Consider the following 22,481-nt stretch of genomic DNA (forward strand, 5'->3'; position numbering starts at 1 on the left):
TTTCAAGCCCTTGTCTGATGTCAGTCTGCAACTCCCTTTCTAACTTTCAGCAGTGCTTCACACTCTCGTTATGTGGGCCATGAATTCTCTCTCTCTCCTTCCCAGATTCTGGAAGTCTTCTTGGAGCTCAGTGTGCCAAAAAACTGTCTTCTCCTCACCCATCCTCTGCATTTCTAAAAAAAAAAATTACACTATTCCCCACTTTTGCACATTCATTACTAATTTCTCACTGTCTTGAAGATTTGCTTCACCTCCTCAACAGGTCCCGTCCTTCCAGCGCTCAGGACCGTGACTGCCCCACAGCAGGTAACATGGTTGTAACAGGATTCCCAACATCTCTATGGGAATGATTATTCAGAGGCCATGGCTCAAGGCTACCCCCTCAGGCTGCCTTCTCTCCAGATCCAAAGTTCAGCAGGACAGCTTCATTCCCCCAAGGAAGGACTCTGCTGACACATTTCCCTGCCTCATTAACACCAACATGCCAGTGGGTATCGGCTCGAGCATCCCTCTCCCATCACTCCCTGGGGAACAGCATCACCACAAGATGTTAGGGGTTGGAAAGGACCTTCAGAGATCAAGCCCAACCCCCCTGCCAGAGCAGGGCCATAGAATCCAGCACAGGTCACACAGGAATACATCTAGGTGGGGCTTGAAAGTCTCCAGAGAAGGCGGCTCCACAGCCCCTCTGGGCAGCCTGCTCCAGGGCTCTGTGACCCTCACAGTGAAGTTCCTCCTCCTCTTGAGGTGGAGCCTCCTGTGCTGGAGTTCATATCCATTGCCCCTTGTCCTATCACAGGGGGTCCCATCCCTCTTGACATTCAGCCCTCAGATAGTTATAGACATTTGTTAAATCCCCTCTCAGTCTTCTCCAGACTAAACAGCCCCAGGTCTCTCAGCTTCTCCTCACAGGGCAGTGCTCCAATCCTTAGTCATCCTGGTAGCTCTCTGTTGGACTCTCTCCAGCAGATCCCCCTTGAACTGGGGAGCCTAGAACCAAGTGCAATATGCCAGGCGAGGTCTCACCAGGGCAGAGTAGAGAGGGAGGAGAACCTCCCTGGATCATGATGGTACTCTGGTACTGACCACCCTACTTGTGCTCACATGGATGGAGTATCCTCAGTACCAAGGTGCCCAGAGCAGACTATTTGTCAGGAAGCCCCAGTGACAAAGCAGTTCTTCAGAGAAGATAAACCTGACTAGGCTCTGACTCCAGCCCAGCCAACAGCAAGCCAGACTCCGCAGGCACATGCGTTTGGAGGCGGAACCTGATCCAGAGCTGCTGCCAGGGGGTAGTTTGCCAAGACCCCTTCTGCAGTATGATGACAGAAGAGGTCCAGCCAAGGCTCCAGCCCCACACAGTGCCAAGCCTCCCCCCAGCACACCACGGACGCCACTCATCACACCCGTGATGCTTTCCCACCCCACCACCTACGTCCCACCAAGCAGCCCTGCAGTCTCCAACCTCTAGCTGTGTTTCTTCTCTCATCAATCAGGGTTTGTTGTCTCCAAGAAAAGTGCTCTGAGCACAGCTCCAGCCAGAGCCAAGTTACTCAGCTCCTTCCCGTCTGCCAGGCTGCAGGGTGCTGGGGCTCTGCTGACACGAACCAGAGGCACTCTGAGCCACACCAGCTTCCCTGCCAGGATCAGCACAGCAAGACCACACAGGGGTGCATTCTTCACCAGGGTGGGGACAAGTACACCTTGCTGCCAAAACAGCAGCCTCTCAATTTCCTTCATACTTGGTACCGGTTTTTTTGAGCCTGACTTGGTGTGGCAAGACCTGGGGAGGTGCCTGGAGAAACCAAATATGATAGAACAGAATAGAACAGAACAGAACCAAACCAGACCAGGTCGGAAGGGAACTTTGATATCATCAAGTCCAACCTGTCATCCAACACCATCTAATCGACTAAACCATGGCACCAAGGGCCTCATCCAGTCTCTTCTTAAACACCTCCAGGGATGGTGACTCCAACACCTCCCTGGGCAGCACATTCCAATGGCCAATCTCTCTGCCTGGGAAGAACTTCTTCCTAACACCCAGCCTAAACCTCCCCCGGTGCAGCTTGAGACTGTGTCTTCTTGTTCTGGTGCTGCTTGCCTGGGAGAAGAGACCAACCCCCTCCTGGCTACAGCCTCCCTTATGGTAGTTGTAGAGGGCAATAAGGTCTCCCCTGAGCCTCCTCTTCTCCAGGCTAAGCAACCCCAGCTCCCTCAGCCTCTCCAAGAAGCCCTGCTGGAAGTATTCCCATTCACCTGCAGGCTCACCCTTACCCCAGGCCCTGCCAGCACCTCCAGCTCAGGACCACAGCCCCATTTGCTCCTCTGCTCTTGGGGATCCCAACCATCAATCAGAGTTTTGCCAGAGGGTGCAATGCCAATAAGTAAAGGTCTAAGGATACAAATGACTCATGCTATTAAAGCTGAAACCTGAGCCAGGCTGGGGAGGTGGGGGGGGGAAGAAATATATATATATATATATTCAGAGCCATAATCAGCCAGCAGACAGATTCAGCATTTTCACACTGCAAGCCAGAGTGCCCCCATCAGAAGGGCATTCTTCTGGTCTTCTAATATCACTATTAGCTGGGGCTCTTTTTTCCCCCCTATTTAACAACCTGACAGCAACAAAACAGGGCTGCAGCACCACCACTGCTAACACACTTACTCCCACGTGAAAGACTGCCTTTACTCTTCCATAAGTCACTTCCAGCGTGCAGCTCCCTATTGATCATCGGTGAGGATGAATGGAGCTTCCCAAGAGCCTCCAGGACACATCCTACATGCATTTATTTATTTGGTATTTATTTATTAGCCCCACCAAGCAACCACTTCTAAAACTCCACAAAACAGGTCAGCAGGGCCAGCTCTCCATTGATTCCGCGTCCGCTCGCTCTCCAAGCGCGGCGTTGAGCGCTCCGTCAATAATTCAGCAGGCTGAAGGCCACCACTGCCCCAGGGGAGACACTGTCTCATCTCCCACATAGGAGCTGGGAGGTGCCCGAGTGGCTAAAGGGCAAGGGAGTCATGCACCTCAAAAGCAGTGGGGTCTTATAAAGGACATCTGTCAGATAAAGAAGATGGGATGGGATGGAATGGGACCAGGACCAGACCAGGTTGGAAGAGACCTTTGAGATCATCACGTCCAACATATCTTCCAACGCCACCTAATCAACTAAACCATGGCACCAAGCACCCCATCCGTTCTCCTTCTAAACACCTTCAATGATGGTGACTCCACCACCTCCCTGGGCAGAACATTCCAATGGCCAATCTCTCTTTCTGGGAAGAATTCCTTCCTAACATCCAGTCTGAACCTCCCCTGGCACAGCTTGAGACTGTGTCCTCTTGTCCTGGTGCTGCTTGCCTGGGAGAAGAGACCAACCCCCACCTGGCTAGAACCTCCCTTCAGGGAGTTGTAGAGAGCAGAAACACTCAGCCCTGCCTCGAGGAGCAAGTAATGGAGGAGATTCACTGAAATCTGGCCTAGGAAGTAGTTCTAAGGTGTTCCCAGAGTTAGTCAACCATTTACCACCCCAAGCATGACTTGTTCATCATCCTGACGTTAATTAGCCAGCTGCTGTGAAGTTAAAAGAGAAGCAGTTCTGCTCCGCTGCTCCCATACCCAGGAAACCCTCCCAAGGATGGTGCTGCCCAATGGAGTCTTAGGCAATTATTCACAAGCTTCAAAAAGACCCCAAAACATAAAAATACAGCTTTGTTTGGAAATCATTCCTCCTCCTCTCAAGCCTCCCCTCTCTCCTCCCAGGAGATATCTCCAGGGTGGGGACTTACAGTTCAAAGAGCCGCAGGGTCTGGAAGAGCTGCCATGACAGAGTGGTGAGCCGGTTCCCAGAGAGGTCTCTGAAAATTGACAAGGGAAAAAGGAAAAGGGGAGGGAAGGGAAAGGAGGGGAAAAAAAAAAAAGAAAGGAAGAAAAAAGAATTCATGGTAAATAGTTCCTCCTGCACAGGGCCCTACCACCTCTGCAGAGCTCCTCATCCTCCTCGACGGGGAGGCTGTCAAGCAGTTTATGACCCAAGCTTAGATTTCATGATGAGAGATTTTAATGAGGACAAACCCAAGTGGAAGTTTCTTTTTTCAACTTGGTTTTTATCTTCCTTTTGTTTCTTTTTTTCCCTCCCCCACCCCTCCCTCAAGGAAGCAAATGGTTTATTATCCTGCTGCAATACGCAGGAAGGAAAAGTAAAACACGACGACAGCAAGATATGGATGGTTGGTGCTGAGGAATCATGGAGCCACAGAATTGTCAGGGTTGGAAGGGAGCTCAAGGAGCAGCCAGTTCCAAACCCCCTGCCATGACCAGGGACACCTCACACCACAGCAGGTTGCTCACAGCCACAGCCAGCCTGGCTGCAAAAACCTCCAGGGATGAGGCTTCTACCACCTCCCTGGGCAACCTGTGCCAGGCTCTCACCACCCTCATGGGGAAGAACTTCTTCCCAACGCCCGGTCTGAATCTACCCATTCCTAGTTTTGCTCCATTCCCCCCAGTCCTATCACTCCCTGACACCCTCAAAAGTCCCTCCCCAGCTTTCTTGTAGCCCCCTGCAGATACTGGAAGGCCACAATTAGGTCTCCTCGGAGCCTTCTCTTCTCCAGACTGAACAGCCCCAACTCCCTCAACCTGCCCAGCCTATATCAGTGCTTGGGATTGCCCCGACCCAGACACAGGACCTTGTATTTTGTCTTGTTGAACCTCATGAGGTTGTCATGGGCCCACCTCTCCAGCCTGTCAAGGTCCCCCTGGGTGGCATCCTTTCCCTCCAGCATGCCTGCTGCACCACACAGCTTGGTGTCACCAGCAAACTTGCTGAGGGTGCACTCAATGCCACTGTCCATGTCACCCTCAAAGATGTTGAGCAAGGCTGGTCCCAGGACTGATCATAGAATGGTCTGGGTTGGAAATGACCTCTAAAGGTCATCCAGACCAACCCCCTCTTCAGTCAGCAAGGTCATCCTCAGCTAGAGCAGGTAGCCCAGAGCCTTGTTGAGCTTCACCTTGAATATCTCCAGGGATGGATCCTCAACCACCTCCCTGGGCAGCCTGTTCCAGCATTCACCCTCACAGCAAACATCAAACATCCAGAGCTCGACCAACCGTAAGCAAAAAGAACAACTCTAATTCAATAACTTAATTTTTCCTTGCTCAACTACAAACCTCGTGCTAAAAATAGTAACAGGGATGTTCAGATGCCAGCAGGATGAGTACCAGAGAGTGTTGTCACACGAGCTGCAGTAGCTGTGTGCTCGCAGTGTCCCTCCACAGCTGCCTGCTGTTTGCACCCAGGGGTATCGCCGCTACGGCGGCCGACAGCTCCCCATCCCTCTCTCCATCTGCTCAAACTGGCAAAAACATAAATCTCCTCTACCTGAGAGAGCCTTGCAACCCAGCAGACATCTCCTCCTCAGATGAGAGGATGAAAGAGTGTAAAAGCAACCAAAGTATTAAAACCAAGAAGGGTGGGGTGGCATAAGGAATGCTTAGGGCAGAGCCCTGGGTTTCTAAAGGCATGAGAAGGTAAGGGAACACTTTGTGCAGTGGGAAGCCTTCCTGGGGACACCTGGCCAGCCTGAGGGCTACCAGCTGATAGACCAGCCCATGGGGTGAGCAGAGGGATGGGGGGTCACAAGCTCTAGCAGATCCTCCTTTATCTCTGCTGGCCTCCAGAAAACACAGAAGGTGCTGCCCTGCATCTCCAGCTGAATCCAGCCCCATCCACATCAGCTCCCTCCCCACTGCAAGCCACCTGGGTGGGCTTCAGGCAGACAGGACAGCTTGGTGCAAGGCTGCAGATGCTCTCCTGCCTCAGCCCAGCTTACTGGCAAGAGCAATGAGGGGCTGTAGGCATGAACTACCTGGAGGTTCATTAAATGCTCAGCTGGCCAGAAAGGAGGTGTGGGACAAGGTGGCACAGAGGTGACCATGGGCAGCACAGCCATGCTGGGCTCAGCCTACAGTCCCTGTTTGATCTGCAGAAAGACACTAAACCCAAGAAAGCATATCCTGGAGTGGCTCCTGCTTGTGAAGATCTGAAGCACAAGGACCTGAGATGAGAGATTCTTTTGTTACCTTACAGCAGGTTCCAGCAAGGTGTGGGGTAAATGCAGAAGGCACAGCCCAGGGGCCAGCAAGGGAAAAGCTTACAATCAGAGAATGCGTTGGCTTGGAAGGGATCTCCAAAGGTCATCCAGTCCAAACTCCCTGCAGGCAGCAGGGACATGCACCATTGAAACAGGCTGCTCAGAGCCCTGTTGAACCTGACCTGGAGTATCTCCAGGGATGAGGCCTCAGCTACCTCCCTGGGGAACCTGCTCCAGTGTTCCACCACCCTCATGGTAAAGAGCTTCCTTCTAATGTCCAACCTAAACCTATTCTCCTCTAACATCAAACCATTGCCCTTCATCCTATCCCTGCAGGCCTTTGCCAACAGTCCCTCTCCATCCTTCTTGTAGCCTCCTTCATGTACTGGAAGGTCTCTATTAGGTCTCCCTGCAGCCTTCTCTTCTCCAGGCTGAACAACTCCAGCTTCCTCAGCCTGCCCCACCTATTCCCACATAATGCTATGAAGCCCAAAACTCTGCAGTAAGGAGTGGAGAAGCCTGCAGCTGATGCAGCAAACCCTTGTCCCAAAGGCTCTCCAAGAACCTGGCAGAGGAATAATAGAATAAAATTAACCAGGTTGGAAAAGACCTTCGAGATCATTGAGTCATCCAACCTATCATCCAATACCATCTAATCAATGGCACCAAGTGCCTCATCCAGTCTCTTCCTAAACATCTCCAGGGACGGTGACTCCACCACCTCCCTGGGCAGCACATTCCAGTGGCCAGTCTCTCTTTCTGGGAAGAACTTCTTCCTAACATCCAGCCTAAACCTCCCCTGGCACAGCTTGAGACTGTGTCCTCTTGTTCTGGTGCTGGTTGCCTGGGAGAAGAGACCAACCCCCACCTGGCTACAACCTTCCTTCAGGGAATTGTAGACAGCAAGAAGGTCTTCCCTGAGCCTCCTCTTCTACGGGCTAAGCAACCCCAGCTCCCTCAGCCTCTCCTCACAGGGCTGTGCCCCAGACCCCTCCCCAGCTTTGTTGCCCTTCCCTGGACTCCTTCCAGCATCTCAACATCTTTCCTAAACCAAGGAGCCCAGAACTAGGCAGAGGACTCAAGGTGTGGCCTGACCAGTGCTGAGCACAGGGGTAAACTCCAAGAACCTGGCAGAGGAATAATCCCAAACCCCACAACAGCCCAGCTCTTGCCTCATCCCGTTGTGGCTGTGTTTCGCCTCAGACCGTCCCCGCTGCGGGACCCGCGGGGACCTCATTTCACACCACGCCGCATCCCGCCGTTCCTAAGGGCCGGGGGCAAGCTGCTCCCAGCCTCCAAGGAAGTTTAGCTGGGTGGCAAAAAATAGCAGGTGGAGCTAAGAGAGAGGAGGGGGAAATAAAAATATGGTGAAAACTCCCTCTCCTCATCCACCCCGGAGGCTCCGAGCACCTGGAGACTTCGCCAAGACAGATGAAAAGTAGGAGGAGAAGGAGCAGCTCGCTGCTACTGAAAAGCAAGACAGCAAACTCCCTCCCCCCCACCCCCCACCCCAGCCCACTGAGGAGAAGGAAGCGTAAAAGAGGGACGCATGAGAGACAGCAAGATGTGGGAGAGAGGCAGAGATGCAGAGGAGGGAGTGAATCTTGCTGGAATGTCCTTTCTCAAAGGTCATGTTTTGCTACATTAGGCAGAAATGTCAAGAGAAAATTGGATTCTGAAAGGGAAGGGGGGGGGAGGGGGGGGGGAAACAACAGGCTTGCCACGCAAATCAGGGGATCAAAAATAGCCTGATCGTGTTATTACAATTTAGGACACACAGGGATGGAGCAAGGAAACATCCTCACTAATGCAAGGAGCTTTGCCAGGCAGATGTTCTCCACTCCTCGGCTCCTGCAGTCCCTGGAAACCAACTCCTACTGCCTCCACCCTCCCCCAGACGACGGCCCGCAGTAAGCAGCAGGCAGCTAGGAGACGGATCTGCGCCTGCAGGCCTCCTGCAGGAGACCCTGGGCTCAAAGGGCAAAGCCTGTGTCTGACTCAGCCTGACCGTCACCTCCACAAGGCTGGTCAGGGAGACAGGCGGCAATGGCTCCCTTTCAGATTGGCCAGGGCACAGGGGAGGAATGCCTTTGGTGTTGCAAACAGACAGCTTGGACCCTTCACACTGTCAGAACACAGAATTAACCAGGTTGGAAAAGACCTCAGAGATCAACTCCAACCCATCACCCAGCACCATCTCATCAACTAAACCATGGCACCAAGCACTCCATCCAGGCTCTTCTTAAACACCTCCAGCCATGGTGACTCCACCACCTCCCTGGGCAGCACATTCCAATGGCCAATCTCTCTTTCCAGGAAGAATTTCTTCCTAACATCCAGCCTAAACCTCCCCTGGCACAGCTTGAGACTGTGTCCTCTTGTTCTGGTGCTGGTTGCCTGGCAGAAGAGACCAACCCCCACCTGGCTACAACCTCCCTTCAGGTAGTTGTAGAGAGCAAGGTCTGCCCTGAGCCTCCTCTTCTCCAGGCTAAGCAACCCCAGCTCCCTCAGCCTCTCCTCACAGGGCTGTGCTCCAGCTTTGTTGCCCTTCCCTGGACTCCTTCCAGCATCTCAACATCTTTCTTAAACTGGGGGGGGGGGGGGCAGAACTGGACAGTAAGGTCCTTGCAGCTGAGCCTTGCAAAGCTCCCTGAGCTCAGAACAGGGGCAGGAAGGGGATGCACACACAAATACCCATTCAAAATGCACCCTTTCAGGGAGGGAAACTCCAAAGGTCAAAGATGTCAGGATTGGGTTTCCATGTGCAAAGAGCACCCCTGCTGACTTCTGCTGCAAGTGAGGGAGAGCTCCTAGAGAGAAAGCTCCCTGCACAGCACTGATCCTCCCCAGAACAGCTCCACCCTGTGCAGGATGGGGCAGGTTTCCCAGGGACGATAGTCCTTGGTTGTGTAATGAGAGAAGGTGCCATGGCACATGAGCATCAGGAGATTCAACAATAGCTCCAGGGGTGAAGCTCTGAGCTCCAGCACTTTGCAGCTCCTCTTTGGTGCTCCTGAAGTTATCCCCATCATTAGCCCTTGGCTGTGTGCTCTTAGTTTCCCAGTGGAGTATAAAAGGGGACAAACCTGGGAAAAATCAAGGCCCTCCCAGGCAAGACCAATCTTCTCCCAGCTCTAGCTGCCCATTCTGTCTTCCCACCTTGGAAATACCCAAGGTTCAAAGGCTGTTGTCATCTCCAAATGGTTTGAAGCTGAGGAAGAGTAGCTTTAGACTGGATCTGAGGAAGAAGTTCTTCAGCAGGAGGGTGGTGAGACTCTGGAATAGGCTGCCCAGGGAGGTTGTGGATGACTTCTCCCTGGGGGTGTTGAAGGCCAGGCTGGATGAGGCTTTGAGCAGCCGAGTCTAGTTGAGAGGTGTCCCTGCCCATGGTGGGGAGGTTGGAGCAGATGATCTCTGAGGTCCCTTCCAGCCTGATTCTATGAAATCCCTGCTGTTTGCAGTGACCAGAACCCCCAGTCTCCTCTGCCCCTGGCTGGACAGTGCCGGTCCTTCCTCCCTGACACATTTGCTTTCCCTCCAACCCAGCTTCATCTCTCTACCCATTGCTCTCCAGCCACTCCAAAGTACTGTCAACATCCTTATCCATGCTCCAATTTCCTATGATCTTCTCCACTTTTACATCCTCCCATCTCACACCAGTGTCCCAACAAGAACTGCTGCTCCTAGTCTCTCCTCTCTGCTCCCAAAACCCCTTTGCAAACTTCTCCCCTTCAAATTGGATCAAAAGCCATTCTGTCTAAGTAAGAAGACATCCCAGAGCAAAAACTGCCCTTTGACAAAGTCTCTTCCCCTCCACAAAAGGAGGGTCCAGGTGACTCAGTAACAGGAGCACCACCAATTTTTTTCTAGCTTAGACAAAACATTTCCCCCTCACCCCTCTTCCACTGCCTGAGGGCTTTTATTTGTAACTAGAAAGAAAGAATTGCAATAATAATAATAATAATAATAATAATAATAATAATAATAATAATAATAATAATAATAATAATTCAGCCAGGCACAGACATCCAGCACAGACAACTTCAGCCTGAGCAATTAACATTTGGCAGAGTGATGGGAAAGTGGATGCAGTCCTGTATCAGAGTGTGCCAGACAACCCTTGGAGCAGCCTATGTATCAGCTCCACCTGCAATAAGATAGAGCAGCACATCACACAGCAAGGAAACAGGGGAGGGAAGGAAGCAAAAGGCCTTCCCTGCATGTTTCTCAACAGCAGACAGAAGCCTGCCTCTCTCAGGGCAGACACACCAGCAGCACTCCTGGAACATATGTGAGCTGCTGCTTTGCCACAGGACATTTTCTCCATCACTCTCACAAGATGTTGTTTTCCATGGCAGCAGTCTTTAGGCATAGCTGCCAGGGACCTTTTTGCCTCTGGAGCAGGTTTCAAAGGAGTTGGGTAGGAAGGAGGAGTTGGATGAAGCTCACCTGGCCCAGCTCCAGGGCACCAGACGTCCAAACCCACTCCTGAGTCAAGCTGGATGCCACTCCCCTCTCCTGCTGCCACACCAGCAGGGCTCCCAAGCCTCCTGCTTTGCAGGTGGCTCATCACACCATGCCTGCACCAGCCTTCCTCACCAGCAGCCCCACACACACCTCAAAGGCAGGTTGTCACTGCTGAGTGACAGCAAAGTCCCAGTTCTTGCTCCCTCCCTACATTCACCCATTCTCCTCCTCCTCCCTTTCAGGAGGGGAGATGCTGTGTCCTGCTTGCTCTTCCCACAGACTGGAGTGGAGACCTTGCTGCTGAACAGCAAGGGAGGGGAGATGCCTGTTGCCATTTTGTCCCAGCATATGAATGACAGCTGGGGCCACAAGGGTGCATCTGGTGAACAAGTTCCTGCATTTAAAAAGAGATGGGTGGGTGTGGGATGAAAACAGGAGTCTGGATCCATGCAGCCCAGATCGAGCAGGCTCCGGCGCAAAAGGAGCTGGCACATCTTCCCTCAATTACCCAGCAGCCAGAAGTGCTGCCACGATTAAAGCCATTTCTACTCAGCTCAATTAAGCCAGTTACCTCAACTAATGACACCAACTAAGAAGGAGCCCCTGTAATTAAACTGAAAGCTGTATTATGCAGCTCAGCCCAATGCAATGGCAGAAACGCTGCTGCTGGGGTGGCACCCTCGGCACCTGTCCCTCCTCCACACATCCCTCCACCCTCCACTCGCCCTTGTTTCCAACCTGACACATTTACTTCTGCATGGGAGAAGTTTTTCACACGTTTTAATAACATGGTGCCACTCTGAAAATCCTGAGCAGGGAGGGATTAGCTGTGCAGAGCAGCTGGGGCTGAGGGAGCACAGCAATCAGAGGCAAGATGCACATTCTCAGCTGCGCTCTCTCCGGTGCTAGGTATGCTGATGGCACCCTTACTATCCCCTGTGCCCTGGGCACGATGGGTGCTTCCCATCACCTCACAGCTCACTGAAGCTTTGGTTAGGTACCAGTGGCCACAGGAAAGGAAAACATTAGCATGGTTATGTGCTGTGGTGGGTGTAGGGGTAGCTCCATCCAGGCTTCATCTCTGTGGCGAGTAAGCTGCTAAGGCTTTGGGTTTGAACCAGATGAAAGTTGGAAAGTCACTCTGGGGCTTGTCCCTGCCAGATAACTCCAGTGACCTCTAAAAGCAAATTTACAGTCCCCATCCCCAGCCCTGCCCCCTGCTTCCTCCTCCCTTTCCTGTTTAGTAAGCAGCTTTGCTCATTAAGGGAAAAAATGTCCTGTCCTCCCTTAATGAAGGTGCTAAAATTACCCCAGCAAGTCCCAGAAGCTCTGACAGCACAGGCTCCCCACAAGACAGGCTCTGCAAATATTAGACTTGACTGAAACCTCCCCTAGCTCAGCGCAGAGGCCCAGCAGGACACACCTGAGATGGAGCCTGCAAGAGCACCAAGCAACGCCAAGCACGTGCAAGACTTGCGTGCTTGCAAAGCAGAGCAGGACACGGTGGTAAACTGGCCACAGAGAATTCAGAGCTGCCAGCAGCCCTCCTACTTACACAGAGTCACAGAATCAACCAGGTTGGAAGAGACCTCCAAGATCATCAAGTCCAACTGATCACCCAACACCATCTCATCAACTAAACCATGGCACCAAGTGCCTCATCCAGTCCCTCCTTAAACACCTCCAGGGGTGTCGACACCACCACCTCCCTGGGCAGCACATTCCAATGGCCAATCTCTCTCTCTGGGAAGAACTTCTTCCTAACATCCAGCCTAAACCTCCCCTGGCACTGCTTGAGACTGTGTCCTCTTGTTCTGGTGCTGCTTGCCTGGGAGAAGAGACCAACCCCCACCTGGCTACAACCTCCCTTCAGGTAGTTGTAGACAGCAAGAAGGTCTCCCCTGAGCCTCTTCTCCAGGCTAAACACCCCCAGCTCCCTCAGCCTCTCCTCACAGGGCTGTGCTCCAAACCCCTCTCCAGCTTTGCTGCCCTTCTCTGGACACATTCAAGTATCTCAATGTCCTTCCCAAATTGAGGAGCCCAGAACTGGACACAGGGCTCAAGGTGTGGCCTAACCAGTGCTGAGTACAGGGCAGAATGACCTCCCTGCTCCTGCTGGCCACTGTTCCTGATACAGACTATTTGTGCTCCCTGTCCTGGCTCAGCACCAGGACCTCTGGAGGAATAAGACAGTTTACAGAGGTTCCCCAGCCACGGCCTGGCATCACCTACAGTTCTGCTCCTCAAGCAGCAGCTTAACATCACCCAGGTCTTTAACTGACCCCAAACACAGCAGAATGGAAAGGACTCTGAAGTTCAGTCTCCCTCTGTGGGGTTGGGCAGTGTTATTAACTCCTTTCTCACATCCACACTGCCCCGTGCCTTGTAAAGCATACATCACACAGCATGTCCCAGCACAGGATCATCTCATTCCTCACACATTCTTTCTTGTCCTAGGACTGGAGCCAGGATTTGCAGTAATTCCCCAAACTCAAATCATCCTGCATCAGTGGAGAGCAAGAGACCATCATGAGTGACCCAGGAGAAGAGATCCTGCCACTCCCACCACGCACACCCGCTGACCCTGGAGGGACAAGAGCAGAGGAGGAGCCACCACCCCCTCTGCATTGCCCAGCTGCATGACCTTGATTTGTCAAAATCCCAGCTGCCACTGCAACAGGGCTGAAGGAGGTGGAAGGGGCTGGTCTCCTGCATTGTTCTTTGAACAACAGATTGCAAGACCAGAAGTCACAGAGGGAGCAGGAGGGCGTTAAGGCACCACGCCTCTGTCACCCGGCTCCCACCGCCAATGCCGGCAGCACATCTGCCCCACGCCTCCCCTCCCCGCCGCCTCTGCCAGCGGAGCAAGCCACCTCCTGCTGCTGCCTGCAGCCCACAGCACTTTGAAGGCCACTTTAATAAAGGCCATCTCCAGCCCCATGATGCTTCCACACCCTCCAAGTCATCTATTCTGAGGCATCTCCCAGCTGCAAAAGGCTCTGTTTGGAGCCGAATCGCTCCTCGGAGCCTGTTGTTGCTCACAGCTTCGGTTCAGCACATGGTACAGATGAGAAGTCAGCACCAGATGTGGGTAGTATTGTCCCTTATGTTTTGAGGCGGATCAGATGCAGGGATCTGGCCCTCTGGACTACACTCATCTCTCCCTTGCTGTGTGCAGTTTCCGTTGCTCTTCTCCAAAGACATCTGGGCTCTCAAAAGACTGGAGGAAAGGTTAAGAGCTGGGGCAGCCCTGCAGTGGCTTTCCCTTTGCCTGCCAGCTTCCCTGTAGGGCAAATTCCAACAGCATCCCTAGAACACACCAATCTTCTGCTCAAGGAAAAGAAAACTCAACCAGGAGCCCTTCCCTATGGCTGCCCTCCAGCAGCTGAGACAGCCTCGTGGCTCCTCTGCTCCCAGCCCACCTCTCCTCTCCCAAGCTGTAGTAATTTTAGATCCATTAGGCCCAAGAATGTGTCTGTGTGCTGGGCTTCTCTCCTGCTTCAGCATGCAGAAACACCACCAGAGATGAGTGCTGATGGAGAACATGGATTGCCAACTGCTGGTCCAGCAAGGGGATGAGTTTATCCTGCCTGTTTGCTTCAAATTATGTGCTTCTACAAGCTAGGAACAGAACAGCTGGGGAATTGCCTCCTACTCACTGGTTTCCAGTGGACCCAAAGCAAACCTGATGGCTCTGTGAAAGAGAAAAGAGCTCTGTGCAGCAGCAAAACACAGCTCAAGAAGACAGCACAGGAAGGAGAGTTGTGTCCAAGGGGCATTTCCCAGCATCTCTGAGGACACAGTGACATCAGAGCCCAAACTCCTGCCCTCCCAGGCTCCTGCATGCTTCCCACAACCTTCCTTTTCAATGCACTGAAGCAGCAAGGACAGATGCTCAGGAGGTACCATCCCAGCTGGGGGGGAGGTCACCCCAAATGCACAGACAGGCAATGGGAAAATTGGAATAGGTCCACACAAACCTCAGCTCCAACACATCAAGCAGAGAGGCACTTGGACAGGGTCACGGAATCACAGAATGGTCTGGGTTGGAAGGGACCTCTGAAGGTCATCCAGTCCAACTCCCCCTGCAGTAAGCAGGGGCATCCTCAACTAGATCAGGTCCTTCCTCTCCCTCCTGAGCTAGAGCTGTGTTCTCAGCTGTCACAGGGCTCTTGCTTAGAATTGATATGAAATATAATTTTAATATATAATATAAATTAAGATATAATTCATTTGATTAAAGTGTAGAAGCATAAAATTGTCAGGGTTGGAAGGGAGCTCAAGGAGCAGCTAGTTCCAACCCTCTGCCATGGGCAGGGACACCTCACACTACAGCAGGTTGCTCACAGCCACAGCCAGCCTGGCTGCAAACACCTCCAGGGATGAGGCTTCCACCACCTCCCTGGGCAACCTGTGCCAGGCTCTCACCACCCTCATGGGAAACAACTTCTTCCTAATATCCAATCTGAATCTACCCATTTCTAGTTTTGTTCCATTCCCCCCAGTCCTATCACTCCCTGACTCCCTCAAAAGTCCCTCCCCAGCTTTCTTGGAGCCCCCTTCAGATCCTGGAAGGCCACAATTAGGTCTCCTCAGAGCCTTCTCTTCCCCACACTGAACAGCCCCAGCTCCCTCAGGCTGTCCCCATAGCAGAGGAGCTGCAGCCCTCTGCTCATCCTCATGGCCCTTTTCTGCACCTCCAGATCTTTCCTGTGCTAGGGTCTCCAGATCTGGTCACAGCTCCCTCACTCTCTCCTCATAGGAGAGAAGCTCCAGCTCTCTAAACATCATATACATATATATATATTCCCTACCTACTTGGGTGCCCAGAAATCCACAAGCCCTGAATAATCTCAAACGTTGCCCTTGTGCAAGAAGGTTAAGTAAAAAGGAACAGTTGGGTCTGAGCCCAGATTTGCTTGCCATGGGGAGGGATGCCAGAGGCTGAAACGGGCTGGGTCAGTGCTGAGCACTCTGCAGAGCCTCTGAGTAAAGGAAGGGGTGCAAGTATGACTATCCAGACACACATATATCTGCATCTCCCAGCAACAGCTAAACAACAGGGCAGAAGGCAGGCTAAGCTCTCGGCAGACACTGCTAAATGGTTTCCAATTAATTAACTGATTACATGATAGAACAGAAGGGGATTCAAGTGAGTGCTGTTGACCTTTAAGAATAATTAATATCATCAGGATCACAAAACTCGTCCAAGAAAAATAATTAGGAAGATTCTAATATTGCCTCCAAAGCCACAACCAAAGGGGAGAGGAAGGCTCTGGTTAACTCAGAGGCAGTTCCCAAGTATTTGCTAGCAAGCCCATCTCTCCCTTACACCACTTGCTACCACCTGCAAGAGCTCTCACACACACTCTTCCCCACTCCAGTTAACCCTCTGCCTCCCTTCCAGTTCCATTTTCCTCATCACCTTTTTCTGCACCCATCCCTCCCCTTCTACTCCATTTCAACCTTCTTTCCTAATGACTCCTTGCTCCAATCCTTTCTTGCACTCCTCCCTCTCAGACTGGTTCCTTCCCCTTGTGCAGCTGCACTTCATCCCCTGCTCATCTTCAGCCAGCCCCAGGCTCCCTTCCTGTGCCCCAGGAAGGAGCCTGAGGTCTTTCCATTAGACATGGATCCACTTTTTAGCTGCCCCTGGCAGCTTCATAGGCTGACAGAAGGCAAGCACTACACATAATCCCCCCCAAAAAAAAGCCCTTCCCTGCTTTTCCTCAGCAGTCAAATCCCGGAGGCTGGGCTGGGAGGCAAAGGCAAGCCATGCACAGCAACAGGAAGGAGTGAAAGATGGGGAACTCCTGACACTCTTTCCCCCCATTACACCTCACCAAGCATGTGAATACTCCCACCTCACTCTCTTTTCCTTGCTCCTCTTTTCCCAGTTCACTTGGCCAACAGGTCCTGCACAGGAGAAAGGCTGAAAAGCCACCGAGCCAAGCAGGAAGTGCAGTGGTGGAGCTTTCCAAGGAAGTCCACTTGGAACATGCTGGAAGGGAGGTGGCATGAACAGCCAATGTTCCTTGAGAGGGAAGCATGAAAACCACCCAGCCCATCCCACAGCCCTGCAATGAAAGCCACCTCTGCAGCCAGGAAATAAACTTCCTCTGCTGCACGTTATCATCACTAAAACTTCTGTGGCTTGACCCTTGACTAAATTATAGATAAAAGGAGAAATGCTCTTCCAGGGCTTGGGAAAGCAGGCTGCTGCCCAAGAGCTGTGTGTACAGCAGCTAACGAAAAGCGACCCTGCCGTTAGCCTGCAGGGCTCGCCCCACCCCGGCGGTGAGCACAGCTACCTGCACCCACAGCACAGGGGCCCTGGGAGCAGCATCTGGATGCAGGGGGCAGTGAGCTGGCGTGAGGAGGGGCAGGGGTGAGGAACGGAGGACCAAAGGGACCGCGCCGTCAGCCAGTGGAGATGGCAGCTGCCACCTCCCGTGCTGCGCGGGGGCCCCCGGCCATAGCAGGGGGCGAGGCTGATGCGCTCCAGCTATGCCTCATCAAACGGCAAGGAAAACATTCAGCCTGGGAGACAGACAGCAGCAAGCAGGCAGCTGCCTCACCCCAGGCTGCTGCTTCCCTCTAGGGACCCACGGAGCGGCGATGGGAAGCAGGGAGGCCTGGAGCGCACCTGAGCAGGGCCATCGCCTCCTGAAACCCTTCCGTTTGCAGCAGCTGAGCACACGGGGAGGAGTAATGCTCTGAGCAGAGACCTGCCTGCAGCTACACCTGAGCTGTATGGTGTGATGTGCTTGATCACAGCCCCAGGCACGCTCGGCTGAGGGGGACAGGCAGCTATCGGTGACTTAATGCAGTCAGAGGCCAGCAAAGCCTGCTTGCTACACTCCTCACAGCTGCTCCAAAAGCAGAAGCAGGTTTTGGTCTTTGACAAGGAGAATGGCTGGACACAGCAGGTCCATTTCCCCTCCTCTTCTCAACGCGTGACCCACTTAAAAAGGAGAAGTATCTTTCACCCAGCTTTTATCTTCCAATATTGGGCACTGAAGGAGGTTTTCAAAGGAGAAAGACTAATCACCACCAAGCACTGAGTGCTTCAGACTGCAGCAGGCCTTCTTTCATTACTCGGAGACAGCAAATTACCCACAATTATCAACACGCACAACTGGATACAACAAACATTGAGCCAAAGCTCAGGGGTTGTGGTTTCAGCGAGGCTGGATGACAGATCTCCTGGAGAGCTGCTCGTGTGAGGAAACCCACAGACAGCAGCAGCGCTGCAAGATGACTCCGTTCACGTTGCAGAAGGGAGCCAGTGCCGGGAGCCACCGCGGCTCAGAAAGTTTGCACTGCATCTGCCAAACAGGCAGCTCGGCAGCCTGGCTCCCATGCAGGAGAGACAGAAGAAGTAAGGCAGAGCCGGCAGGGAAACCAGGCTGGCCACCCCTCAAGGTGGGCTCACGGCTGAAGGCTTGATCCAGCCTGCATACGCAGCTGCTGTGCACAGCCACTGCTCCAGGCACTGCCCTGGGGTGCTTGGCTAGGCCTGGAAGGGGAATGAGTTTGTTCCAAGAGGAGCACAAAGGAGGCAGAGGCTGCCTGCAGGGAGACCAAGCTGCAGACCAGGGCTGAGCAAGATGTAGGGAAGAAGAAGGATTCAGTGTAGAGAGAGAGGCTGGGTCAGAGGCCAGGCTGCGAGCAGAGGCCTGAGAGGCCTCGACAAGGCTAGAGGCCAGGGCCCATGCTGCAGGCAGGGTGGCTGAGGCTGATTCTAGGCTGCAGGTGGGGAAGTCAGAGCTGGCACAGCTCTGGGCAGGGAAACCCAGCTGCAAGCAGCGCACTGGACTGGAGGCAGGGGAGCCTGGCAATCTGGAGGGTGGGAGGCAGGGATGCCTAGGCACAGGCAGGAAAGCCAGGTCTGGGTTGGAGGCTGGGAAGCTCAGCTACAGGCAGAGAGGCTGAAAGGTTAATAATGGGGAAGGAGAGGGGGGGCAGTGCAGGCAGGACCCCGGCGGGGCGGACAGGGGCAGGCAGGGCAGGGGCAAGCGGCAGGGCGGGGACCCTGTCCATGGTGCTGAAGCTCTGCCCCGAGGGCGCACGGCGCAGGGCACGGCCCCACCCCACGCATCATCCCTGGGGCCCACGCGAGCTACGTGGGGAACAGCCATGGGAAAGGCCACAACAGGTATGAATCATCCTCATCCTCGGTCATTAAGCAAGGCCACAGCCACGGTTACCCTCAGCTCCAGGGGAAGACAAACCTCTGGGTCACCCTGGTAGCCTCATAAATATCCCCCTGACTCCTGCACCCAGCGTAATTCACGGCTCATCCCTTCACAAACACAAACACGGGGGGGTTGGGGGGGGGGGGGGTTGTCTCCCATTCACCCAGCCTTGTGGTATGAAGTTTTATAATTGCAATAAAACACAGGGCTGCCTAACTCGTGACATTTACATTCTCGCCTAGTCACACACCATCATGAATTAATGTCCCATCATTCATGCCCTGTCGGGGCTTATTGCTCAAATAACATATGATTTTAAGGTTTCTGTTTTTCTGCCCTGCTGCTTATTGCCTGCATAGCAAAAAGGGAGGGGGGACTGGGGGGAAGCCCAAAAATCAGCCCTGAAGTCATACTTGTTAGTATCATGGGAAGAAACATCCCAGGCAAGAACATGTCCAGTCACTTAAACTTTCACACCTCCTGCCATGGTTGTTCACACTGTCTCCCCCAGCAGCTTTTGAGCAGGTTTCCACATCCCCAGGTCCACCTTGGGGAGGATGCTCTCCAAGATCACCTCTCACATGGGCATTAGGCAAGCAAGACATGTGTTGCACTGCATGTAACCAACTGAGCCCACAGGGTCTGGGGAGTAAACAAAAGGGACAGCCAGAGGCTGTGTTTTTCTGGTGCACCTCTGTGATTCAGTGACCTCATAAGCCTAGGAGCAAGATCTGGTCCTATTCAAACCCACATCTCCAGAAATCAGCACATTGCCTGCTCAGGTTTGGTGAGGTTGAACCAGGACACAACCACAACTTAACTTCAGGATCACGTCCAAGAGGAGTGGTTACCCTTCCTTTGAAGGGAAGCTCACAACCATGCATCCATCAAACCACTGCTGCACAGCAAGGGCCAGAATCACAGAATTACCAGGGATGGAAGGGAGCCAAAGATGATCCAGTCCCAACCCACCTGTCACAGGGGATGAGCCCCTCAAAAATCCTGGCTTTTACCCTAATCCTGAAACAAGGCTTGTAAAGAGACACACAAACACACAGCCCATGTAGGAACAGCTTCCAGGACCTTTGCAAAACCACAGCTGCCCATCCCACATCTGCCAAAAGACAGCTGCTCAAATTTCTGTCTCATAGGCACATAATGCAGCTGGAAAGAACATCTCAGCACGTGGTGACAGCACAAGGGGCAGTGGTTTGAAGCTAAAGCAGAGTAGATTTAGATTAGACAATAGGAGGGAGTTCTTTACAACAAGGGTGATCATAGAATCATAGAATCAATAAGGTTGGAAAAGACCTCAGAGATCATCAAGTCCAACCTGCTGCCCAACACCTCCTGACTAACTAAACCATGGCTCCAAATGCCACATCCAAACCCTTTTTGAACACTTCCAGGGATGCTGACTCCACCACCTCCCTGGGCAGCACATCTCAATGACCATTATTCTTTCTGGGAAGAACTTTCTCCTCACTTTGAGCCTAAACCTCCCTGGCACAGCTTGAGACTGTGTCCTCTTGTTCTGGTGCTGCTTGCCTGGGAGAAGAGACCAACCCCCTCCTGGCTACAACCTCCCTTCAGGTAGTTGTAGACAGCAATAAGGTCTTTCCTGAGCCTCCTCTTCTCCAGGCTAAGCAACCCCAGCTCCCTCAGCCTTTCCTTACAGGGCTGATGAGACACTGGAACAGGTTGTCCAGAGAATTTGGAAGACCTCAACCCTGGAAGTGTTTAAGACCAGACTGGATGAGGCTCTGAGCAACCTGGTGTGGCGGGAGCCATCCCTACCCATGGGTTGGAACTAGATGACTTTTAAGGACTCTTCCAACTCAAGCCATTCCATGAATGAACCTGTGAAAACATTTCACAGGAAGGAAGGATGGAAGGAGAGGGAAAGTGAGAGCAAAAATCCTGAGAGCCCAGGTACCAGAGTGACAGGGCTAAGAATGTGAGCAGGCAACCACTCTGTGTGGTAGTGTTGTAATAGCTCATCTCACTCTGCAACAGCACCCTAGAATTCAAGGCCAGGTTTCCCTAGAAACCATACAAGGTGTTATGCTGCAAATAGATCAAATAAAGAAAGAGAAAACAAATGTCAGATTCCAGATGGGGAAAAAAAACCAACAAACTTGAGGTAGGACAAGTCTGCTGCAAGGTGCACAGTGCTGGAGTTGGAAACTTTCTTCCTTGGGTTCCACCAGGGAACATCAGTCACAAACTCGCTGCTCTGCCTCCTCTCGCAACACAACGAACGCTCCACAGCCTGCAGCCAGGCAGTAGTTACCCCAGCTCTCTGAATGCAGGTCAAATGATTTCCACCCAGCCTGAAGGAAAGCCACAGACCTGCAGGAAACTGATTTCTCTCCTGGCCTCGTACTTAATGGCTGGTGAAAAAGAGAACCCAAGCACCAGACCTACCTCTGCCCTCTGTCGCTGCAGGAAAAGGAAGAGCTGCAGTTAAATGCTTATCAGTCACTTGTGGTAACTGGGAGTAAACAGGCCATCAAACCACTGCTGCTGATCAGCATATCAGCAAGGACCTGCATTGTACTGGCATCCAGGAGACAAAGCAGAAGGGGAGCAGAACAAGCAAGCTTGTGGAAGCAGAGGGGATGCCACTGCTGTTTATTTTAGTGGCTGCACTCTAAGCATGCCCAACGTTTCACAGGAGACCTGGGGACGTGCTGGGGAAGTGCCTCTCTGAGCAAATCACAGCCCAGAGGCCTGCTCCTAGAAGGGGCCAGAGCAGAAAGATCCTGAGAGTACAAATGGAAATCCAAGCGTACCCAAGCTGCCTGCCTGCCTGCCAGGGAAGTGGTTGAGTCACCATCCCTGGAGGTGTTTTAAAGACGTGGGGATGTGGTGCTCCATGACGTGGTTTGGTGCTGGGCTTGGCTGTGCTGGGTTAACAGCTGCCCTCCATGATCATAAAAGGTCTTTTCCAGCCTAAATGGTTCTGTGATTCAATAGAAATTAAAGGCTGTTTAAACCATTCTCATGCTAGTTATTTTGTCTGTATTCATGGGAGGGGAGGGGGGGAAGCTCCTATTTAGTCCTTTGCAAGTGCAAAATATAAAACACTGAACTATCAAGGAAAAGGTTTAGGTAAATGTGGTTTAATTCCCCCCCACACACCCCTCCCAGCAAGCTAAGAGCTGCCACACAGTCATAAACTGTGCCCCAGCTGATGCACACAGACTTGTTAGGCTGCACTGGCTCAAGAGCATGGACAGGAAATCAAGAGCAATTAACACATGACAGTTTGGGTTAGGAGGAGACTGCCAGGATGGGTATGACAGCAGCGCAGTGATGAAAGGACAAAGCAGGCAGAAATCATCAGGAAGGAGGAGGAAGGACATGGAGAACCAAGTGAAGGGTGGAGGCAGTCATGGGGCCTGGAGCTGGTTACAGCAAGACAGCAAGAGAGAGACAGTTGAACCCAGCTTTGCACTTAAGAATGGCTCTGAGAGGAAGGCAGTAGCTTATTAATTACTAACCAGGAGAAAATATAGCCCTCCAGCCATGACTGAGAGGCAACAGTGCTATACTTGCCATAGGTCAGTGCTTGAGGGCTGGGTCTAGATGACCTTTAAGGTCCCTTCCAACCCAAACCATTCCATGAGAGTTTTGTTTATTTCTTCACTTAGTGTAAGACTTCAGTCAAGCTCCCAGACACACCAAGCAAAGAAGGTGAACCTT

The 22,481-nt window shown here is 52.6% G+C and overlaps 1 protein-coding gene across 3 annotated transcripts in view; it reads right to left on the minus strand.

The window, feature by feature from the left end:
• NTRK3 (neurotrophic receptor tyrosine kinase 3) overlaps positions 1 to 22,481 on the minus strand; it is a 287,748-nt gene that overhangs the window by 208,349 nt on the left and 56,918 nt on the right. For all 3 annotated transcript variants that reach the window (XM_068143397.1, XM_068143396.1, XM_068143398.1), the window contains exon 4: positions 3,799 to 3,867. In XM_068143397.1, coding sequence (XP_067999498.1) covers positions 3,799 to 3,867 — 69 coding nt within the window. The remainder of the gene's footprint in view (positions 1 to 3,798; positions 3,868 to 22,481) is intronic.

Source organism: Melanerpes formicivorus, unplaced genomic scaffold (assembly GCF_026170545.1).
Source record: "Melanerpes formicivorus ecotype bairdi unplaced genomic scaffold, bMelFor1.0.p_v2 SCAF_10, whole genome shotgun sequence".
Lineage (NCBI taxonomy): Eukaryota > Metazoa > Chordata > Aves > Piciformes > Picidae > Melanerpes > Melanerpes formicivorus.